Genomic DNA, 18,107 nt, shown 5'->3' with positions numbered 1-18,107 from the left:
CCCCGCAAGATGTTAGATAGCGGTTAGCGATAGCGGTCAGCTAACTAGAACATAGGGTACGTTTTAGACGACCATCTTCTGCAGTATAAACAACAATTCAAGAGCATTCTCCTATACTATTGTTTCCTAGCTAATACCCAGTGAAACCCAATACTCTTCTCACCACCGTTTTCCTCTTCCCGATCCACCGTAGCCTCATCAACCTCAATCCGAAACCCAATCTCCACAAGAACCCTCGTCACCTCATCCCTCCCCCAACCACTCCAATGCATAGCGCCCTCCGTAGCCCCCAACCAAGAACCATTAGTCGAGCTCTCAAACGCGGCCTCAGAGAAATTCGCCAGAAGCCGGCCCCCAGGCTTCAACCAACCGAATATACGACGCAGCATCGTAGTCTGCTCCGTGCGCGGCAGATGGAAAATGGAATACATGGCCATCACGGCGTCGAAATGCTCTGCGCTGAATTCTAGCTCCATCATGTCGCCTAGGATCAGATTTACGGAGGGAGGGAGTCGCTCTTTGGCTAGGGCGATTTGCGTTGAGGATATGTCGTTTGCGGTGATGCTGATGTGGGCGTGTGAGGATAGTAGCTGGGTGCAGGGTACCCCGGCGCCGCAGCCTAGCTCGAGGATGGTGAGTTGGTGGGTTCCTTTTGCGGAGTGGATGGATTGGAGGAGGAGGTCGAGGTAGGAGAGGCGGGTTTCGTGCGAGGGTTTTGTCCAGGTTAGGTAGACTGGGGCGATTTCATTGTAGGCTTTTTTTATGTCGGATTTGATTTTGTGGTTGGTGGTTTCGGACATTTTGGTGGTTATAGTGTTGAATGGTGAATCGGTTAGGAAGAGAACCGCGTCAGCTACTCTAGGCGTTTTAAGTAGATGACTCATTCGGTGATTTACTGTCTATAAGGCTAATTTACGAGACTGGTCATTGGATATTCTCTTCTGATTGAGTCTAGCCAAAAAAATTAGAGTAGGTAGCTTTCATTTATATTAACATGAATATCCCCAACTGTAATACCTTACTCTCTCGGGAAAGGCCATTTCCAGTTGCGAATATGTTCAGCATCAATACCATTATCGAGTGCCTCGGACCTGCCCGCAATCTGCTCATTGAGCAACTTCTCTCTCACGCCATCGGCCGTGTTACCAAGAGACTGAACCGAGTCAATGGCAGCCATAGCGAGACTGTATCGATCGGTTCCATTGCGCACAGCCAGCTCGAACGGTGTGTCGATGTTGCCCTTCTCCTTGTAACCTCTCACGTGCAGGTTATGTTGACCCACACGCTTGTAGGTGAGCCGGTGAATGAGCCAGGGGTAGGAGTGGAAGTTGAATATGATGGGCGTGTCGTTGGTGAAGATGGACTTCCATCTCGCGTCGGACAATCCGTGGGGATGGTTGACAGGGGAGATCAGGCGGAAGAGATCCACCACATTAACAAAGCGGACCTTGAGCTGGGGGAGATGTTCACGGAGTAGGGCAGTGGCGGCGAGGGCTTCGTATGTTGAAACATCACCGCAGGACGCCATCACGACATCCGGGCCTTGGCCTTGGTCGTTGCTGGCCCAGTCCCAGATTCCGAGACCCTTAGTGCAGTGCGCGAGGGCTTCGTCCATGTTCAGGAACTGGATGTGCTCTTGTTTATCAGCGACAACCACATTCACGTAGTTGACACTGCGGAGACAGTGGTCCATCACGGACAGGAGAGTGTTGCCGTCGGGTGGGAGATAGATGCGGACCACCTCGGGGCTCTTGTTAGCCACCACATCGAGGAATCCGGGGTCCTGGTGACTGAAGCCATTGTGGTCTTGTCTCCAGACAGTGGCGGTAATGAGGATGTTCAGAGACGAGACGCGGGCTCGCCACTCGATTTCCAAGCTCTTCTCGATCCACTTGCAATGCTGGTTCACCATAGAATCAATGACGTGAATGAAAGGCTCGTAGCTGTTGAGCAGTCCGTGGCGCCCAGAAAGAATGTAGCCTTCCAGCCAGCCTTCACAGGTGTGCTCACTGAGGATCTCCATCACGCGGCCATCGGGGGACAGATTGCCGCCGTCTTTATCTTCCTCGAAGTAATCTCCCATCCAGACTTTCTTGCCTGCTTTGTACACCTCGGCAAGCTTGTTAGACTCCGTCTCATCGGGGCCGAAGAGTCGGAAGTTGTGCATGTTGCGAGCGACGATATCACGAAGGAATTTCGCCATGTTGGCCATGCCTCCCTTGGTTGTTATCCCAGGGACGATATCGTTGAAACCATAGTCTCGGAAATCAGGAATGTCCAGCGGGCGGCGCAAAAGACCTCCATTACCAACGGGGTTGGCACTTATGCGGGAGGTACCCGTGGGCGCGAGCTCCTTCAGTTCCGGAATCAATGTGCCGTTCTCGTCGAAGAGTTCTTCTGGCTTGTAGCCCCTCATCCATGTCTCCAAGACCTTGAGATGAGCGGGGTTTTCGCGCACGTCAGTGATCGGGATTTGATGCGCGCGCCAGAATCCCTCGAGAAGGTGGCCGTCAACCTCCCGTGGAGCGGACCATCCCTTGGGTGTGCGCAGGATGATCATGGGCCAGCGGGGCCGGAAGGGAACCTTGGAGTCTCGGGCTTTCTTCTGGTATCCCCGGATCTCGGTGACACATTGCTCGAGTGTAGCCGCCATGGCTTGGTGCATGCTGTCGAAGTCACTTCCCTCGACAAAGTATGGTTTCCATCCATAGCCAACGAGCAAGGAGGACAGTTCGGAGTGACTGATTCGTGCAAGCACGGTGGGGTTATTGATCTTATATCCATTGAGGTGGAGAACAGGCAGGACAGCTCCGTCGTTGATGGGGTTCAGGAACTTTGTGCTGTGCCAGCTGGTGGCAAGGGGACCGGTCTCGGACTCGCCGTCGCCGACCATGGTCAGAGTAATGAGATTGGGGTGGTCATAAACCGTGCCAAAGGCATGAGAGAGTGAATATCCCAGCTCGCCTCCCTCGTGGATACTACCAGGTGTCTCGGGGGTGGCGTGGCTGCCAATGCCTCCAGGGAAAGAGAATTGCTTGAAGAACTTCTGCATGCCCTGCTTATCCTGACCTTTATCCGGGTAGACTTCTGAGTAGACACCCTCGAGGTAAGACTGCGACAGAATTGCAGGGGCACCGTGGCCGGGGCCCGAAACGAACAGAACATCAAGGTCGTATTTCTTGATGAGACGGTTCATGTGCATCCAGGTGAAAGCCTGTCCGGCATCCGAACCCCAATGACCCAAGAGTCGAGCTTTGAGATGCTCTAGCTTCAGAGGTTCTTCGAGGAGGGGGTTGTCGCGAAGGTAGAGCATGCCCAAACACAAGTACATGCTGGCGCGGAACCAGGCATTCATCTTACGAATGGTCTCAGCATCGAGGGGCTTTCCTTCCACGGTTGAGCGAGCCTCTCCATAGGCGGAGATGCTCATTTCATCCGGGATTGGTGTCATGCTGTGTATTACTGCTGAACCAGACATGTTGCACGATATGTCGGGGAACCAGTCCCTGTGTATGGTGACTCCTGGGTTTAAGAAAGAATGGTAAACACTGGAGTTGGAGGTAAGACAGAATAAGAACACGAAGGGAAATAGATTTCAGGACAAGGCGACCTTTTTTTTTTTTCTGTTAATAAGCGGGACAATTGTTTCCCCTTCCGACTGGGAACCCTATGGGCCAACGAGTCAATGACGTGGTTGTCATCCAACGCACAAGCTTCGATGGTGCTAGCAGAGATAAGCATGCAATCCGACCCACTGCCCTGTGCACGTGCATTATTCTGGCATTCATAATTATTCGGTGCTTACGTTGTGTGGCCTGTGTGGCCTGCCAGGTTAAAAAGTAACTAAAAATAGCTTTTATGCACAGTGTAAGTGTCATGATGCATAACCGGAGAAACCCCGGGAATGTTCTTGATCGTACGACGTCGCCTTCGCCGTGAAACCGTCGCCTTTGCCCCTCCGAGGCCTAAGACCGTTACCCCGCACCCGACACCATGTGACTCGGCCGAGAGTGGGGAATATCAACTGTCGATCTCCGAGAATATCCTCATAGTATTAAGTAACGGACAAGTCAACAGTTGGAGAACATTCGAATCAAGTAGCAGAATTCAATCTAAAAAGTCGCCTCTGGTCTCCTCCACAATCAACTCGTACTCCGGCTCAAATTGCATATACATGGCCTCGGGAGTACCTGTTTTTTGTTTAGTATAATACGCAACTTCATCATCCACCAAGGTCTTCAGCAATCCCTCACTTGCACCAATCGACCCAGGTGCTATAGCAGACTGCACCAAGAGCTGAGTCTGACAGGCCCTCTCCAATGCAATGAAAAAGGCCGCCGCTTCGGCAACCGTCCCGCCCGCAGTAAGCAATCCATGATTCTGCATGATCAAATTCTTGTGCTTAGGACCCAGGGCATCGGCAATCAGTTGCCCCTCTTCCTTGGCGAAAGCAACGCCCCCAAAAGCTCGATATACCGAAAGATCGTCGTAGAACATGCAGGAATCTTCAAGTCGGAAATAGTGTCAGCAGGAATGTGGCGTGCGTGGCCCAGGTGGTCCTCTTACCCTGATTCAGCATATCAATTCCCCGGCCAAAAGTACTCCAGGCTCGGCCGTAGGGACTGTGCATATGACACACGGCATGAATATCCGGTCGCCTCTGGTGGATAGCGGAATGGATAATAAACCCAGCCGTGTTGACCGGCCGCAATTCGCCAGTGATCTTCGTTACGCCCGAGACCCGATTGCCTTGTTCGTCGACCCGCACCATATCAGAAATCGTGAGAAGGCCGAAGTGGACTCCGTATGGATTGATCCAGAACGTGTGGGGTTCGATGGGGTCTGGTGTGTGCGGAGTGGTGTTAGAACATGTACAATATAGGCGAAGGATCGCGTAAAGCAAGCATGCATACCTCGGACACTGATATGGCCGCTGCTACCATCTGCGAATCCCATTTTGGCAAAGATGCGAAACGCGCCCGCCATCTGCGCGAGGAGCCATTCTCGTTCGTCTTCTTTGTCGGTGGGTCTTGGAATGTGGTGCAGCCTCTTTACTTCACCATTGTCACTTGTTTCGGTGTTTAAAGCAGAAGTGTTTAAAGCAGGAGTAGCCGGCTTTGCCCGATCTTTGGACACGTATGATAACATCTTGTGCGCTTTTGATTTGGGTGAGTGAGGAAAGATGGTGGGACCGAGGCAAATAAATACTACCCCGCGGAACCATTGGCTATTCGATGACTCGACGACTTTTGCTACAAAATGGTATACAACCTATCAAAGGACAGCTAAGTCTGTATTCGCCTTTGGTGGAATTAGAAGGGTCTACTTGCCCTATTCGTATGGTCTTCCGTACCACCGTCGGAGATTGTCTTTAATTAACTTTTTGGGCGGCAGATTTGACCTGGAGGACTCCGTAAGTGGAGAAGATTGTCATTTCCACATGGCTGCGGCTGGATACTAGATTCGAGTCCCCGCTAGAGATCATTTCAATTGGAAACAGTTTAATATGAGTGGTCCAAATTCAAGAAAGCAAAAAATCCAGAGCAGCGCAACATATAAGCAAAGACACTCATCTCGCAAATTAGAACAGACTGTGCCCTGTCGCCAGATTCGGGTCAAGATGAGGAAAGTCATCAATCGGACGAACGCGTGCAACTGGGTAGGGCGCGTTCAATTGTGCCGGTGTCGCGGTCGGAAGAGTCCTCTGGCCCTGTGGGATCCCAGGGTTATAGTCAAAAACCCAAAGACGCAACGACTGATCCGGACAAGTCCCAGTATAAAACCTGTGCCGCAGCCATGACCCTAACAGACGATCAGCGCCGGCACGCGTTGATTGACCACTCTGAACACAAGCTGGTATCGCTTCCCAGTCCGGGGACATCCATTTCCGTTCATCGTAGCTCCACATGTTGACTTCTATTTCTCTGAATATCGAGGTGACCCGGTTCCCGTCTGCGAGACAAAGAACCCCGACGCCCATGCATCGGGGCAAGGGGTATACGGGTCCACTTTCTGCTTCCAGATTGCGTAGAACGTTGATGTCGTCCTCGAATAGGAGCATATGTGTAGCCCCGGTGTCATCCATAAATGGGAAATCAAAGAAAGGTGGCCTGCTTAGTGGTTTTGGATCTTTTTCTCCTTTTTCCTTTTTCCTATCTCCTTCTCTTACTGCAATCGCTGGAACCTTCGGGATCCGAAGGGCAACCCTCACCTAAAGAGGATTATTAGAGAGATCACTCAACGAAAGTGCCCAATAGGGCAATTGAGAGGGAATAGCTACCATTGTGGCATTCAAACGCGGATCCGGTTGGCATACCATCGAAGTCTTGCTCATGCTAGGCCCAGGCCCGAGAATCTGAGGATTTGTTTTAGCATGTCTATCGATGCAACCAAGGGGGTCTGACACTTACACCTTCAACCCAAAACCCTACATGTCCCTCGTACTTGTCATGGATGTAGCGGTATTCATCCCAGTGGAAAGGTCTCGGCAGGCAGAGCTGGACTCCGGAATACCAGTAGGTGACAAGGTCTGGATTCCAAACCAATTCCCCGGATCGATACCTTGCAATGATGGCTTTCACCGTACCGACCATCTTGTACTCGTCATTCTCCCCCGCGAGCTGATCCAATGTGAATTTGAGATCATCTACGCGCTGTACCTCGGGCCAACTCAAACCTGGCTCTCTAGCCATCAATCTCCTGGGTAGGAAGGAGTAAGTTAGTCCCTATTGGGGAATTCGGAGTTATAGGATGGCTCACTCGCGTTGCGACTGCTTTGCGATGAATTCTTTCATTTTATGCCGATAGACGTGAGGCATGATATTCTCTGCGATCCGTTCACGACATCTTTCGATCTGAGCTTTGAGGTCGCTGCATAAAAGGTCAATATCAAGTATGAAAATGAACAGTGGAGCCAGTATCAACTAGCCAGAGCAGGTAGAACTTACTCCGGCATCAGATCAGGCTCCTCTGGGTTCCAGCCTTTAGGTGTGTCTTCGAGCTCTGTGATGACATCTTTTACCTTTGGCCATTTCTGTTTCTTGGGCATTTGCTGTGTAGGCTTCTTCCAGGTTTTCGAGTAATCAACCTTGAGATCGGCTGTAAGAAGTTCCTCGTTTAGGAGTTGCGGGATTCCCGTTTCTGTTTTTGCCTTCTTCGGAGCAGCTCCTTTATCTTCCTTCAAGTCTTTCTTGCGTTTTGCATTGACCCTCTTGGGGGCACTTTTACCGTCAAGTTTTGCGGCCCGGGGGAGAGTAGCCCTTGGAGGCATCTTGCAACAGAAGATAGTCACGACCAAGGTGCTTTCTATATGCAACTAGCAGGTCAAATATTGAGCATGAATGAATGATGAGTATGAAGGACAGAACTTTGAAGGTATTTGTATTCCATTTTGTGTACGCCGAACCCATCGCACCGGACGGGGGTTTGACTATGCTGTCAAAGAAAACTTAAAGGTGCTAAACAAGATAGAACAAAGAAAGGAGCATGCCCTTGGAGAGAGGTCGATTCCCCTTTTCCATACTGTTCATTCAATATAGCTTTTGAAACGCCTTATTGGGTGTGTTCTTGCAAAGTATACTCTCAGTGGATTTGACTAGGACGATTCTCCAATATGATTTTGGCTGATTTCTTTGATACTTGACAGGGTTTATGCTGTTTGCTGTTTGTTTGGGCTCTGTTTGAGCAACTTTCTGCCGCTGTGCCTGATTTTAAAGGATTCAAAGCAGCAGGATTTGTCAAATAAAGACTTGTGGATTCAAACCCAAAGTTCAGACCCTTCACTCGGCTCACTTTCAAAGTCACGAAAGAACATTAGCTAACTCGAGCTGTCTCATAACCCTGTAGCCATAAGAATGAGAGCCGAAAATAGATTGTGGCGCGATAAAATACACCTCTTAGGGCGAGAAAGTGCCGCAGACGAAAACAAAGAAATCTGACATAGGAGGGCAATTGCTCTTTGAAGATTAGTGTTCGTAGATATTGTCCTACTTCGGATACCTCCATGGCTGCTGGGATATCCGGGCCGGTTGCATATGTTTGCAAATACCTCAGTATTCTGATTTTTGTAGTAATCTAGTGGTAAAATGGTTTTATTTCCTTCCACACTCTTCAAAATGAGAAGCTGGAGCTTCCAGACACTACCCCCTGCAGATGTGGAGGATATTTGGTATGTACCTACCACCAAATCCGCGTTCGAATAGCGACTGTGACTGTTAGTGCAAGACACGGGCTGTTCTGGGTAATATCGGGCCTGGACGATATCACCTACAAAGTGTTGGGGCGTAGTCGAGCTCCCTAACAGGGGTTCGATTGGCCTCACCCGTCATGCACCTCAGACGCCATTGGCATTTGATTTGCTACTTGACTATGGTCATCGCTATCAGCTGGCAATTCTAGGACTTATAAACGGTGCGGGGAAAGTAAGGCTGTTTAGGCTGCCATCAGGGCACAACTTATATAACCATCGTATCAACTTTTGTGATCTTCTCGTTTCTACAACATTAAACGCGGTCGAAATCCACAATCCTAGCTTTTCACTTCTGATCAGTGCACCCTTTACAAGGTTAAAACTGTAGGTCTTTTTGTTCGAACCTCATTACATAAATAGAACTAGTTCCCATTCTTTCGGATCAAGATGATCAGCCACAGCATATTTGAATCAATGCAATGATGACGACATAACTATTCTTAGTCTTCACAATGCCTGACCAACATGAGTCTACCAAAGCCAAGTCCAAACAATCTTCCAACGTGGGCCAGACACTTGAAATGCTCAATTCTTCGGCCAGAGCGGCGCAACAGAAGAGGGATCAGAACCAAATCAAGAAAGCCATTAGCGCAGTGGATGACGCGATTGAAGAGCAACTGAAGAGGGAGACCGAAGATGAAACGCAAGACAAATCAGGCTAAACCGAAAGATTTAATAATTACATATCACGTTGCATTCCAAACAAAAATAGCTCTGTAGTACCAAATCAGTACAGAAAAACGCCTGAATCAACCCGTGTCATTCAACCATAATTGATTTTTATGTCAAGATTGATCCAGAGAAGTGCTTTGTTCACTGCCAGAGCTGCTTGTGGCGAAAGCCTGCTGAAGCTCAATGTCATACCTCTTCTTATCAGCAAGTTTGCCTATCACGAACCTTGGCAGGTCTTTTACCCAGTAGAAGGGCATGGTTTCACCAATTTCATCGGAGCGATGCTTAGACAAAAGGGGTTGAATATGAGAATAAAACAGATGGAACAAGCCGGTCGGGCTGGAAAGTGCCAGGGAGTACCAGAACGTTCCAGTTTTCCATGCTTGTTCCATAACCTCTGATAGTAGTAATGGTGTGCTCCCGACCTCTTTTGACAGGATACTGCTGAACAATTGTGTCTCCTCGCTCTTCAAGATAGACATCATTTCCTTGCGAGCTTCATCAAATTGATCGGCTTCGATCATGTCCACAGCTTTATTAGTCAACCAGTAAGGGGGTGCGACCATTTCGATAGGTAGGGAGCAAGCCCATTCCAGATCGACCAGACAAGTGATATGCCACTTGTCGTCAACAAAAATGTTGCTTTGGTGGAGATCCGTAAGTGTGAGAACAAAAGGCCCACGACACAAATCTCGACGAAAAAACACTGGAATTAGAGTTCGCATTGCTGCCAGTGCTGACATCTGATAAACGCAATCATGTGTGTCATTTATGGAATTAAGTTGATTCCGTAGACGACTGTCATGGGCTCCTAAGATATCCATCACGTAAGACTCAACCGTGTTGTATGTATAGTCACGGGATATGTGGGTTGGAACGTTCTCGTTCTCGAGGTCCTGGAGCTCCATCGAGAGAGGACGATTGCTTAGAGTTAGGAATCCGTCCCTGTTGATGATGAATGAACCAATGCGAGGCAAGGGTGTTCTGCTGAGGCTCAAAAAGATCCTGGACAAGTCCCGGAAGAAATTACACCGTAACTCGCTGTCTTGTTGTTTCTCCGACCATGTATTCGCAAGCATTGTCCCTTGGGTTTCTTCGATGCATTGTAGCAACAAGTATCCGGCACTGGCAACGCGACCAGGAAGTACTTCTATCTGATTTTGATGGAGGATATAGTTCGAAGGCACTGGTAGGCGAAACCAGTATAGTAGCCGGCGGCGTAGGGATTGGAAGCAACGGCTCAGAAAGGGCAGTTGGTCCAATTCTGTGAACTATTCTTGACAATTAAATCTATGTATTGGAAAGGGTGTAGGCCTCGTACGGTTTCACCTGTAGACAGCGCGAAGCCATATAACCGTGGAATTGGAACATCCGGACAATTCTGCTGGAGCCATGCGTAGGTGCCAGCTTCACATTGTATCTTTTCATCCCCGTTCCCGGGCCTGAACTCATCCCCGATACGGTAGGGGAGCGGGAATCGGAGTATGACCCGTTTTCCTGGTTGTTGCCTACTGTTCTGGATAGAGATGGGAATGCAGACATTGAAACTGCCACGGAGCCAGTATTTCACCTCTGAAACATGGCACATATCGCTTGAGCTCATCCCTAGGTGGTGAGCAACAGTAGCTTTCATCCACTCGCGCCTGTCATCAAGATATGATAAGAAGCGATCTTGTTGGCCATAGTAGCCCAGGTGGTGAAGTATGTTACTCTCCTGATCTTTGGCGAAAGAATAGGTAATTTCTCCTTTGAGAAGGCGGCGCGTCATCGTTTGGGAGCAACCCAAGGTGTGCCACTAGTATCAGCCGGAAGTAGCAGTGACTTTGGCTTGATCCCCTGAAGGACAAAGCAGATTCCATGGGTGAGATCTGGGGAAGGGGCGATCCCGTCGGGACGGATAGATGTTTCGCCGAAGTAGCTAGTATCACATAGGCAGCCCTAGAGGTAAGCATAGTTACTTTATTTCTGGACATCGTCAAAACATATGTTAGCATACGAGATTCTGGCCGAAGAAGCTATGTAGTTATTTAGATCTTTTGTCAACTTGATACTATAAGGATAACTAGATATGGCCCCACTAACTATGCCCTAAACAAGTACATACCAGCCCTAAGTGCCAAATCTATATGGCCCAATGATATCCTATATTCATCACTTTCATGGAAGTAAAGTAAGAAGAAGCATCAACCATAATAGATGGAAAGTTATGGAACAGTCATCTAGTATACAACGGATTCATAAAAAGGACAGGATATCAGCTCATCAACAAACCAAAAATTGCAAACCTCTCTAAGCGAAAGGAGAGTGAAAAGTGAGCAAAGTCTAAGAACAAAACCAAAAAGTGCCAACATTCTGAGATTATCGAAAGCAAAAAGAGGGAGACATTCAGCTTCTCATAAAGCAACTCATAACCTATAATTCAAGACGAACGGGAGCGATGAGTCGGCGGAGCTCCCAAAGGCTCCTGTATTGACCAGTCAGTGATAAAACTTCTTGAAGATTCTTTTGCGAAGTAAAGTACGAACCGAGCTGGCACGACGCTTGCGGCCGCCTCGTTCTTCGCCGGCGTCGTCAGTCTCATTCTCAGACCTGCAAGCCTCGCGCCCGACGCAAATGCTGTTGTTTCGGCCGTTGACCCGAACGCCCGAGAGAGCGCGAATGTTGATGGGCCGGGGGTAGCCCACATCGTCGTTCAGGGCATTTGCGCGGCTCAGTGCAGCGATGATGACAGCCGCCATAGAGTTAATACGGGGGGATGTTGGGGCCTCCTGGGGAGTTGAATCAGTGGGAGATTCAACTCCAGAAGGCGACACCATGATGGTGTTTTCGTCACCAGTTATGGTGATCGAGTTGTCGATGTAAATATTGATTGGGGAAGCCCATGGCTCGTCCATGTCATTCTGATCCACGCTCATGACAGTTGTGCCACTGGGTCTGGTCACAGACAACGTGTATGGGGGTGGAGCTGTGCCTAGAGTGGAAGTAGAGGCAGACGTAGATATAGAAGAAGTGTTGCGATTTGCCCGGACTTCGGCGAGCTTACTTAGATGGTGTCGCAAAGAGTCTGATGGAGGCAACATCGTGAATGAGGTTATGATATTTTTTAGTCGTGTTTGTAGATATGACCAGAGTGAAGTATGGCTGAGTGAAGAAGAGAAGTGCAACAGCGGGTTATCTGAGTATTTATGGTCAAGCGTTTGTTCATTCCGTTTGAATGGGCGAAAACAATAGGAAAAGTACAATCAATAAACAATCAATAGACAGCCAATCAGAGGCTGTCAGGGGCCATTGACTTGCCTAATTGGGAACCTTGAATGGATTTCTATTGTTCTCAATAGAGATCACGTGATTGCTATTGTTCATGGGGTATCAATAGGATTAAAACTATGTACCGGGTACCTTCGCCAGAGTGGGCACCACCGTAATCAAGAAGGTACCTGTACATCCAGTACCATGGTTTCGCTAGTGTAGAAAATGCGCCTCCAATTGTCTTCCAAAAAAGCAAACCGGGACGCTGCGGCGGTCCACCAGCCCCTGACTGTGGAGCAGTCCTTCGTAGAGCGCGTTTGTGTCACCGTAACCAAACGAACTGGATCCCAGATGATCGGATGTTCCTTCTTCGGCCGGTCGGAAATCTTTGCTGATGGCTACACCATCTGGGAAGTGGGCACGTCTGGTCAGGTTATTGGCTGATATTTCATAGGCGCAGGGTATCAAACCCTACCGATAATGTTGTGTGGCTCCTTACTGCTAGACGGGATATCGGAGCCAGAGTGGTCCGCGTGGGGTTGGCCCGGGTAGTATCGACCACCTGGGTGAAGTGATTGCACCGTCTGCAAATACTTATTAGCAAGGACAACAGCCCTTGTAGATTGCCCGAGTTATACCGGTGTTTCTGTCGCGTCCGACATCCGAACCGTTACGGGTTGGTACTGACTTCGCGGAAATCATCCCCTTCAACTTCCACCTCGCGATCTCGAATCCGGCGCATCAAAGCCATGAAATTGCTTTGTTGGAATTTTTCACTTGTTTCGTTGCGCACGCTGTCGAGCAGTTGCCCTGCTGTCCGCGCAAGTTCGTCGGCATCTCGATTCCGTGTTTCTGGGTCCTGCTTTTCACTTTTGGGAATGAGATCCGATCCGAGTCGAATATGCTCTTGGGTAACTGGCTCAGGAATGCCGACTTCATTGGTCTCCTGCGACAGCTTCTGGGTATCTTGCTGAGCAGCGTCGACGCCTTGCAACTCCATATCTGCCCGGGCCTGATCAAAGGCAGCCTCAAAGGCGGATTCGTCAAACTGTTGCATGTGGTGTTGCTCGGTCTGCATAACCTGCGAGGGCTGCATCTGATTCATGGAGGATCCATACATCTGGTAGCTTGGTGCAAAAGCTGGTTGATAAGCACCATGCATTTGCGGGGTTTGCTGTGCCTGAGACATAGGCCCTCGTTGTTGAGTCATGAATTCAGAGTGCCACCCGCCATGCGCTGTTGCCGGTGCAATATTTGGTCTTTGTAGTTGCGCTACGGGGTGTGCGGGCCCCGAGATTTGCAAGTTCTGGAAGTCCGATGCCCAACTGGCGTTGCCTGCACCATGTGCGGCTGGATGGTGTACTGCGGCATGATGTGATGGTGCTCCAAAATGGGCAGGATGTTGTAAATTAGGCAATGCAGGGCCAGCGAAGTTGCCTTCGAATGCGGCGAACTCCGGGTCAAGTATTCCTTCTTGGGGGTTCTGGGACCGGAAACCCTGTAGTATGCGTTTAGTATAAATGAAACAATGCCGTCTCAAAAGAGCTACCAACCTGAACAGGCGATTGACGGGAAGTCAACCGGTCTTGCTGAAGGGTCCGATCAACAGAGGTATGCTTCTGGAAGTTCTGAAGGGCGTTCGACGGCCCGCACAGCGCATCACCCATAATGACCTGCTTAGATCGACCAACTGAGCGAGAAGTGTGATGTGGTAACTGTGGGTTTCAAATCTCCTCGTAATCAGTTTCCAGCACAGATTGCAGCAAATATAGGAATAAGGTGTTGAACTTCAAAAGAAACTCCACGCCACCGCGTCGTGGGGTTACCGATGACCGAGGCTCATCACGTGCATAGATTCAGGTAACGTGACCTGGCTAAGCACACGATAAGATACGGGAAGGGCCAGGTTGTTTGGCTAAAAGGGAGAGAGCTACCCCGACTCCGCGCGCTTTCACAGCTATTAACTTCTTGTTTGCTTTATTTATTCAACATGGTAACTGATATTCTGCCACATTGCTTCGAGCTTGTTTCACAATCCCATCGCTAACAGCTTCAAACCTCTAGGCGGCCCCTCAGGTGATCTCGAATTCCGGACACGAAGAGATGATTGTATGTGCTAAGATAGGAACTGCAACTAGTGGTCTATGTGGTTACACAATGTACGTGCTAACTGATTATGTTGAATAGCACGATGCTGGCTTGGACTATTATGGCCGCCGGTTGGCCACATGTTCATCCGACAAAACGATAAAGATCTTTGAGATTGAGGGAGAAACACACCGACTAGTCGATACGCTGAAGGGGTAAGCTGGTCCTACCGATGTGTGCAACTGGGTGTCTTGTCTCTAACGTGGGTTTTTGATAGCCACGAGGGTGCTGTGTGGTGTATCGCATGGGTGAGTTGACCCCAAAACATCAGCAATTATAGTGCGCAATGTGACTGACCATGCGATTCTCTCGATCTAGGCGCACCCGAAATTCGGCACTATTCTAGCCTCATCTTCCTACGATGGCAAAGTTCTGATCTGGCGGGAGCAGCCCCAGAATGCGACCTCGCCCTCCGGTGGTAGCACATGGACTAAGGTCTTCGATTTCTCCCTCCACACGGCCTCGGTGAATATGGTTTCCTGGGCTCCCCATGAGAGTGGATGCCTTCTTGCCTGCGCTTCTTCCGACGGCCATGTCAGCGTGCTCGAGTTCCGTGACAACAACTGGACCCACCAAACCTTCCATGCTCACGGAATGGGCGTCAACTCTATCAGCTGGGCCCCCGCGGCCTTCGCTGGTAGCCTTATCAGCTCTAACCCCGGGCCCGGACAACAGCGCCGGTTTGTTACCGGTGGCAGCGACAACCTGGTCAAGATCTGGGAGTATAAGTATGTCCATTGATAACCCTTGCCAAGCATACAGCTGTAACGTGAACTAACTCGTTCTTTAGCGCGGAGTCCAAATCTTACAACCTCACTCAAACCCTCGAGGGACACACTGACTGGGTCCGCGATGTGGCCTGGTCCCCGAGCATCCTCTCCAAGTCCTACATCGCCTCCGCCGCGCAAGACAAGACCGTTCGCATTTGGACCTCTGATGCTTCTAACCCGGGCCACTGGTCCAGCCAAACATTGGAGTTCGACACTGTTCTGTGGCGCGTTAGCTGGAGTCTCAGCGGTAACATCCTTGCCGTCAGCGGAGGTGATAACAAGGTCAGTTTATGGAAGGAAAACCTCAAGGGGGAGTGGGAGAAGGTCAAGGATATCGAGGAGTAGTGGCTGTTTTAATTTCTATGTGTCATCTATTCCCTTCCTCAACGCATAATTCTGTTCTATCCAAAAGCTCCATTGCTTGTTACCATAAATATTGATTCCAGCGAATCCTACGCAATTTCCAGAGCTTTGGGCGAGCTTGATATGTTTCATTCCCTATCTCGTCCATCTCGTCCATCTCGTCCACCTCGTCCTCCGCTCAGCTCCCAGAAAAACAAAAGAAAGAAAGGCACTAAATAAGAGCAAATAAAAGCAAATAAAAGCAAATAAAAACGTAGAAGATATCCCGTGTGTCTCAAGATCAGCGCATGACTGGCGCTAGCCCTCACACGTCCCAGAAGATGAATGGGCCTCTAGCACCTGTTTCCTTCATATCCACCCACCGTCCAAGCATCATGCGCCCACCGGGGATGATGACAGCCTCATAGCCATGGATCCAGCCCGGGCCGTCCATTACGAGGAGGGAATGCTTCTCTTCATCACCTTCATCCGCTTCGGCGATGATAAAACAGATCCGCATCCATCCCTCAAAGCCACCGTGTGTGACAGCAATCTCTTCGGTAAACCCGAACACGTGGTTTCCCGCCTCATGGGCGCCACTATAGGCTCTCTGCTTGCCATCGAAATATGCCCGCTTGATATTGCGACCTTTAGCGAGAGGCATGATCTTGCTGCATTGCTTGGGCCAGAACTCTTCGGAGGTTGCGAGGTCAAGGGTCTGACATTTGTTAGTATAGCCTTGCAAGAAACTGGTCTTCCACTCACCATGATCTCGACCCCGTCACCGTGTGTCTCAAGATCAGCGCATGACTGGCGCTCGTTGTCTTGCAGGTCTGATATCGGATGCATGCATGCTAATTGAAAACTGAAATCAGCTTGGGGTCATGATTGGATTTTTCTCCCTGTTGGTGTACTCACAGTAGTATCCTAGCCACGATGAGCTTAGTTTGGATTCCTCGATTGGAAGCTCCTTTCGTGTCTTGGGCTTCATCTCTGCAGGCAGCGCGGAGAAGGATTCCTGGAAGGTGAACTCGGAGGTGTTCAAAAGATGACGTTGCCAGAAATTGCGCAGGTTCAGCAGTTTGACGAGATCGAGCTTTTTGTGGTCGATATATGCCTTGCCCAGCTTCTCTCCATATGCGTAAACCTGTTTGATGTCGTAGTCGGTTCGACGGCAGTGATCGGTGATCGTTGGATCGAGAGCAAATGCACTCAGGCTCTGTGTATGGATATCAGTGAATGTCCAGTCCATTATTCGACGAAACATGCGTACAAGCTGGAGACCAAAAAGAGAGTTTCGAGGAAGGTTCTTTCTGAAATTCGCTCAAAAAATCCACCTTCTCGAGTTTCTCCTGTATGCGTTGCAGGGTTTTTGAGGTCGATCCAGGAATGATGGGTAGTTGCAGAGACTCCTCGAGCATAGTCTGCATGACCTCCATCCAGAGGAATTGGCGATCATCTTCCTTCTCTTTGAACTTGATCGTAGCGCCCAGCACAATGGCACGGATCTGGTATTCGATCTTCAACTCCCCAGAAGTTTTTCCCGGAACAATATCGTAGTGTTTACCAAAGAGATATCGCCAGACGGACGAGTCGGACCCGAAGACCTTGTTCCACATCTCTTTGCAAGACTGGGAGAGATGGAAAACATCACGATCGTTAGGGAGATAGCATGCAATGTCCTGGAGAACCTGTTGATCAAATATCGATAGCTGCAATCTAAATTTTAGAACTATAGACATATACTTACCTCGTTTGGAAGCTCGAGCAGTCGGCTTTGAGTACTTGGCATAGCAATTGAATCGGGCCGCACGGGGTTGTTGGGCGACATGTCTGTAGTTGTGGTAGTATTCGGTATGTATACCTATGTATTTCGATGTGAGGTGGAAGATGTGAACAGAAGACGTATGTGCAAGAACGACTTTCGGAATAAAAGGCGATAGATATTCGGCGCGTACGTTCATGTATAGCATTCGGTATGTTTGTCTATGCACTTTGATGTAAGGTAGGAGATGTACGAATTTCGAATAAAAGGCGAGAGATATTCGGTGCGCGCGTTCACTTGTCCTTGCGGTATAGCATTCGCTATATTTGCCTATGCACTTCGATGTGAGGCGGAAGATATGCGGCGGAAGATGTATGTGCTAAGAACGAAACGAATTTCGAATAAAAGGCGATAGATATTCGGCGTGCGCGTTCACTCGTCCTTATGGAATAGCATTCGGTATGTATACCTATGCGACGTGAGGCGAAGGATGTGAACAGAAGATGTAAAGTGTAAAGAGCGACCTAGGAATAAGATGCTACAGATAGTCAGCGCACACGTTCACTTATCCTTATGGTATATCATTCAGTATGTATACCTATGCAGTTCGATACGAGGCTGAAGATGTAAGAGAGAAGATGTAAAGGGCGAAGAGCGAATCTGGGAATAAGAGGTAATATATATTCGGCCCGCGTGTTGTCTTGTCCTTGGAGTGATTCATTTCGAATATGCAATATCATTTTTGATTTCAGTTCGAACGTTGGGACAATATGCGTTCGCAATTAAATCGGGTGAAGCTACTTAGATTTGCGTGATGAGATTCGCCTCACAAGTGACAACGCAATAATGAATAACAAAGAGGGACAAAGAGGTCCGCGGTTCGAATTTACCTCTTCACATTCCAGAGATTGAT

The 18,107-nt window shown here is 49.2% G+C and overlaps 11 protein-coding genes across 11 annotated transcripts; 3 read left to right on the top strand and 8 right to left on the bottom strand.

Moving 5' to 3' along the window:
• Window positions 1-116: 116 nt before the first annotated feature.
• Window positions 117-800, bottom strand: N7518_007390 (class I SAM-dependent methyltransferase; the record flags this gene model as incomplete). The annotated part of the gene is made up of 1 exon (XM_057188317.1): window positions 117-800. One exon carries the CDS (start codon window positions 798-800, stop codon window positions 117-119), a length of 684 nt encoding a protein of 227 aa, XP_057040020.1.
• A 218-nt stretch (window positions 801-1,018) lies between these two features.
• N7518_007389 (phosphoketolase family protein) lies at window positions 1,019-3,451 on the bottom strand (the record flags this gene model as incomplete). The annotated part of the gene is made up of 1 exon (XM_057188316.1): window positions 1,019-3,451. One exon carries the CDS (start codon window positions 3,449-3,451, stop codon window positions 1,019-1,021), a length of 2,433 nt encoding a protein of 810 aa, XP_057040019.1.
• A 656-nt stretch (window positions 3,452-4,107) lies between these two features.
• On the bottom strand, window positions 4,108-5,148 carry N7518_007388 (uncharacterized protein; the record flags this gene model as incomplete). Its single annotated transcript, XM_057188315.1, has 3 exons — window positions 4,108-4,505; window positions 4,567-4,842; window positions 4,914-5,148. The coding sequence occupies 3 exons, from the start codon at window positions 5,146-5,148 to the stop codon at window positions 4,108-4,110; spliced, it is 909 nt and encodes a 302-aa protein (XP_057040018.1).
• A 433-nt stretch (window positions 5,149-5,581) lies between these two features.
• Window positions 5,582-7,270, bottom strand: N7518_007387 (uncharacterized protein; the record flags this gene model as incomplete). Its single annotated transcript, XM_057188314.1, has 5 exons — window positions 5,582-6,211; window positions 6,281-6,355; window positions 6,411-6,699; window positions 6,760-6,870; window positions 6,948-7,270. 5 exons carry the CDS (start codon window positions 7,268-7,270, stop codon window positions 5,582-5,584), a joined length of 1,428 nt encoding a protein of 475 aa, XP_057040017.1.
• Window positions 7,271-8,700: 1,430 nt separating this feature from the next.
• N7518_007386 (uncharacterized protein) lies at window positions 8,701-8,910 on the top strand (the record flags this gene model as incomplete). The annotated part of the gene is made up of 1 exon (XM_057188313.1): window positions 8,701-8,910. The coding sequence occupies one exon, from the start codon at window positions 8,701-8,703 to the stop codon at window positions 8,908-8,910; it is 210 nt and encodes a 69-aa protein (XP_057040016.1).
• Window positions 8,911-9,033: 123 nt separating this feature from the next.
• On the bottom strand, window positions 9,034-10,688 carry N7518_007385 (uncharacterized protein; the record flags this gene model as incomplete). The annotated part of the gene is made up of 2 exons (XM_057188312.1): window positions 9,034-10,191; window positions 10,242-10,688. The coding sequence occupies 2 exons, from the start codon at window positions 10,686-10,688 to the stop codon at window positions 9,034-9,036; spliced, it is 1,605 nt and encodes a 534-aa protein (XP_057040015.1).
• Window positions 10,689-11,397: 709 nt separating this feature from the next.
• N7518_007384 (uncharacterized protein) lies at window positions 11,398-12,000 on the bottom strand (the record flags this gene model as incomplete). The annotated part of the gene is made up of 1 exon (XM_057188311.1): window positions 11,398-12,000. The coding sequence occupies one exon, from the start codon at window positions 11,998-12,000 to the stop codon at window positions 11,398-11,400; it is 603 nt and encodes a 200-aa protein (XP_057040014.1).
• Window positions 12,001-12,394: 394 nt separating this feature from the next.
• Window positions 12,395-12,613, top strand: N7518_007383 (uncharacterized protein; the record flags this gene model as incomplete). Its single annotated transcript, XM_057188310.1, has 1 exon — window positions 12,395-12,613. One exon carries the CDS (start codon window positions 12,395-12,397, stop codon window positions 12,611-12,613), a length of 219 nt encoding a protein of 72 aa, XP_057040013.1.
• Window positions 12,614-12,633: 20 nt separating this feature from the next.
• pex20 lies at window positions 12,634-13,857 on the bottom strand (the record flags this gene model as incomplete). Its single annotated transcript, XM_057188309.1, has 3 exons — window positions 12,634-12,753; window positions 12,858-13,667; window positions 13,723-13,857. Coding segments are annotated over 3 exons (1,065 nt in total), but the record flags the coding sequence as incomplete, so codon positions are not given.
• A 302-nt stretch (window positions 13,858-14,159) lies between these two features.
• Window positions 14,160-15,432, top strand: sec13 (GTPase-activating protein SEC13; the record flags this gene model as incomplete). Its single annotated transcript, XM_057188308.1, has 6 exons — window positions 14,160-14,162; window positions 14,234-14,278; window positions 14,357-14,472; window positions 14,535-14,565; window positions 14,636-15,045; window positions 15,108-15,432. 6 exons carry the CDS (start codon window positions 14,160-14,162, stop codon window positions 15,430-15,432), a joined length of 930 nt encoding a protein of 309 aa, XP_057040011.1.
• A 322-nt stretch (window positions 15,433-15,754) lies between these two features.
• Window positions 15,755-17,260, bottom strand: N7518_007380 (uncharacterized protein; the record flags this gene model as incomplete). Its single annotated transcript, XM_057188307.1, has 5 exons — window positions 15,755-16,147; window positions 16,195-16,283; window positions 16,348-16,648; window positions 16,767-17,120; window positions 17,180-17,260. 5 exons carry the CDS (start codon window positions 17,258-17,260, stop codon window positions 15,755-15,757), a joined length of 1,218 nt encoding a protein of 405 aa, XP_057040010.1.
• Window positions 17,261-18,107: the final 847 nt, after the last annotated feature.

This window comes from Penicillium psychrosexuale (assembly GCF_028828465.1).
Source record: "Penicillium psychrosexuale strain IBT 29551 chromosome Unknown utg000004l, whole genome shotgun sequence".
Classification (NCBI taxonomy): Eukaryota; Fungi; Ascomycota; class Eurotiomycetes; order Eurotiales; family Aspergillaceae; genus Penicillium; species Penicillium psychrosexuale.
This window is presented reverse-complemented; position numbering and strand designations above follow the sequence as displayed.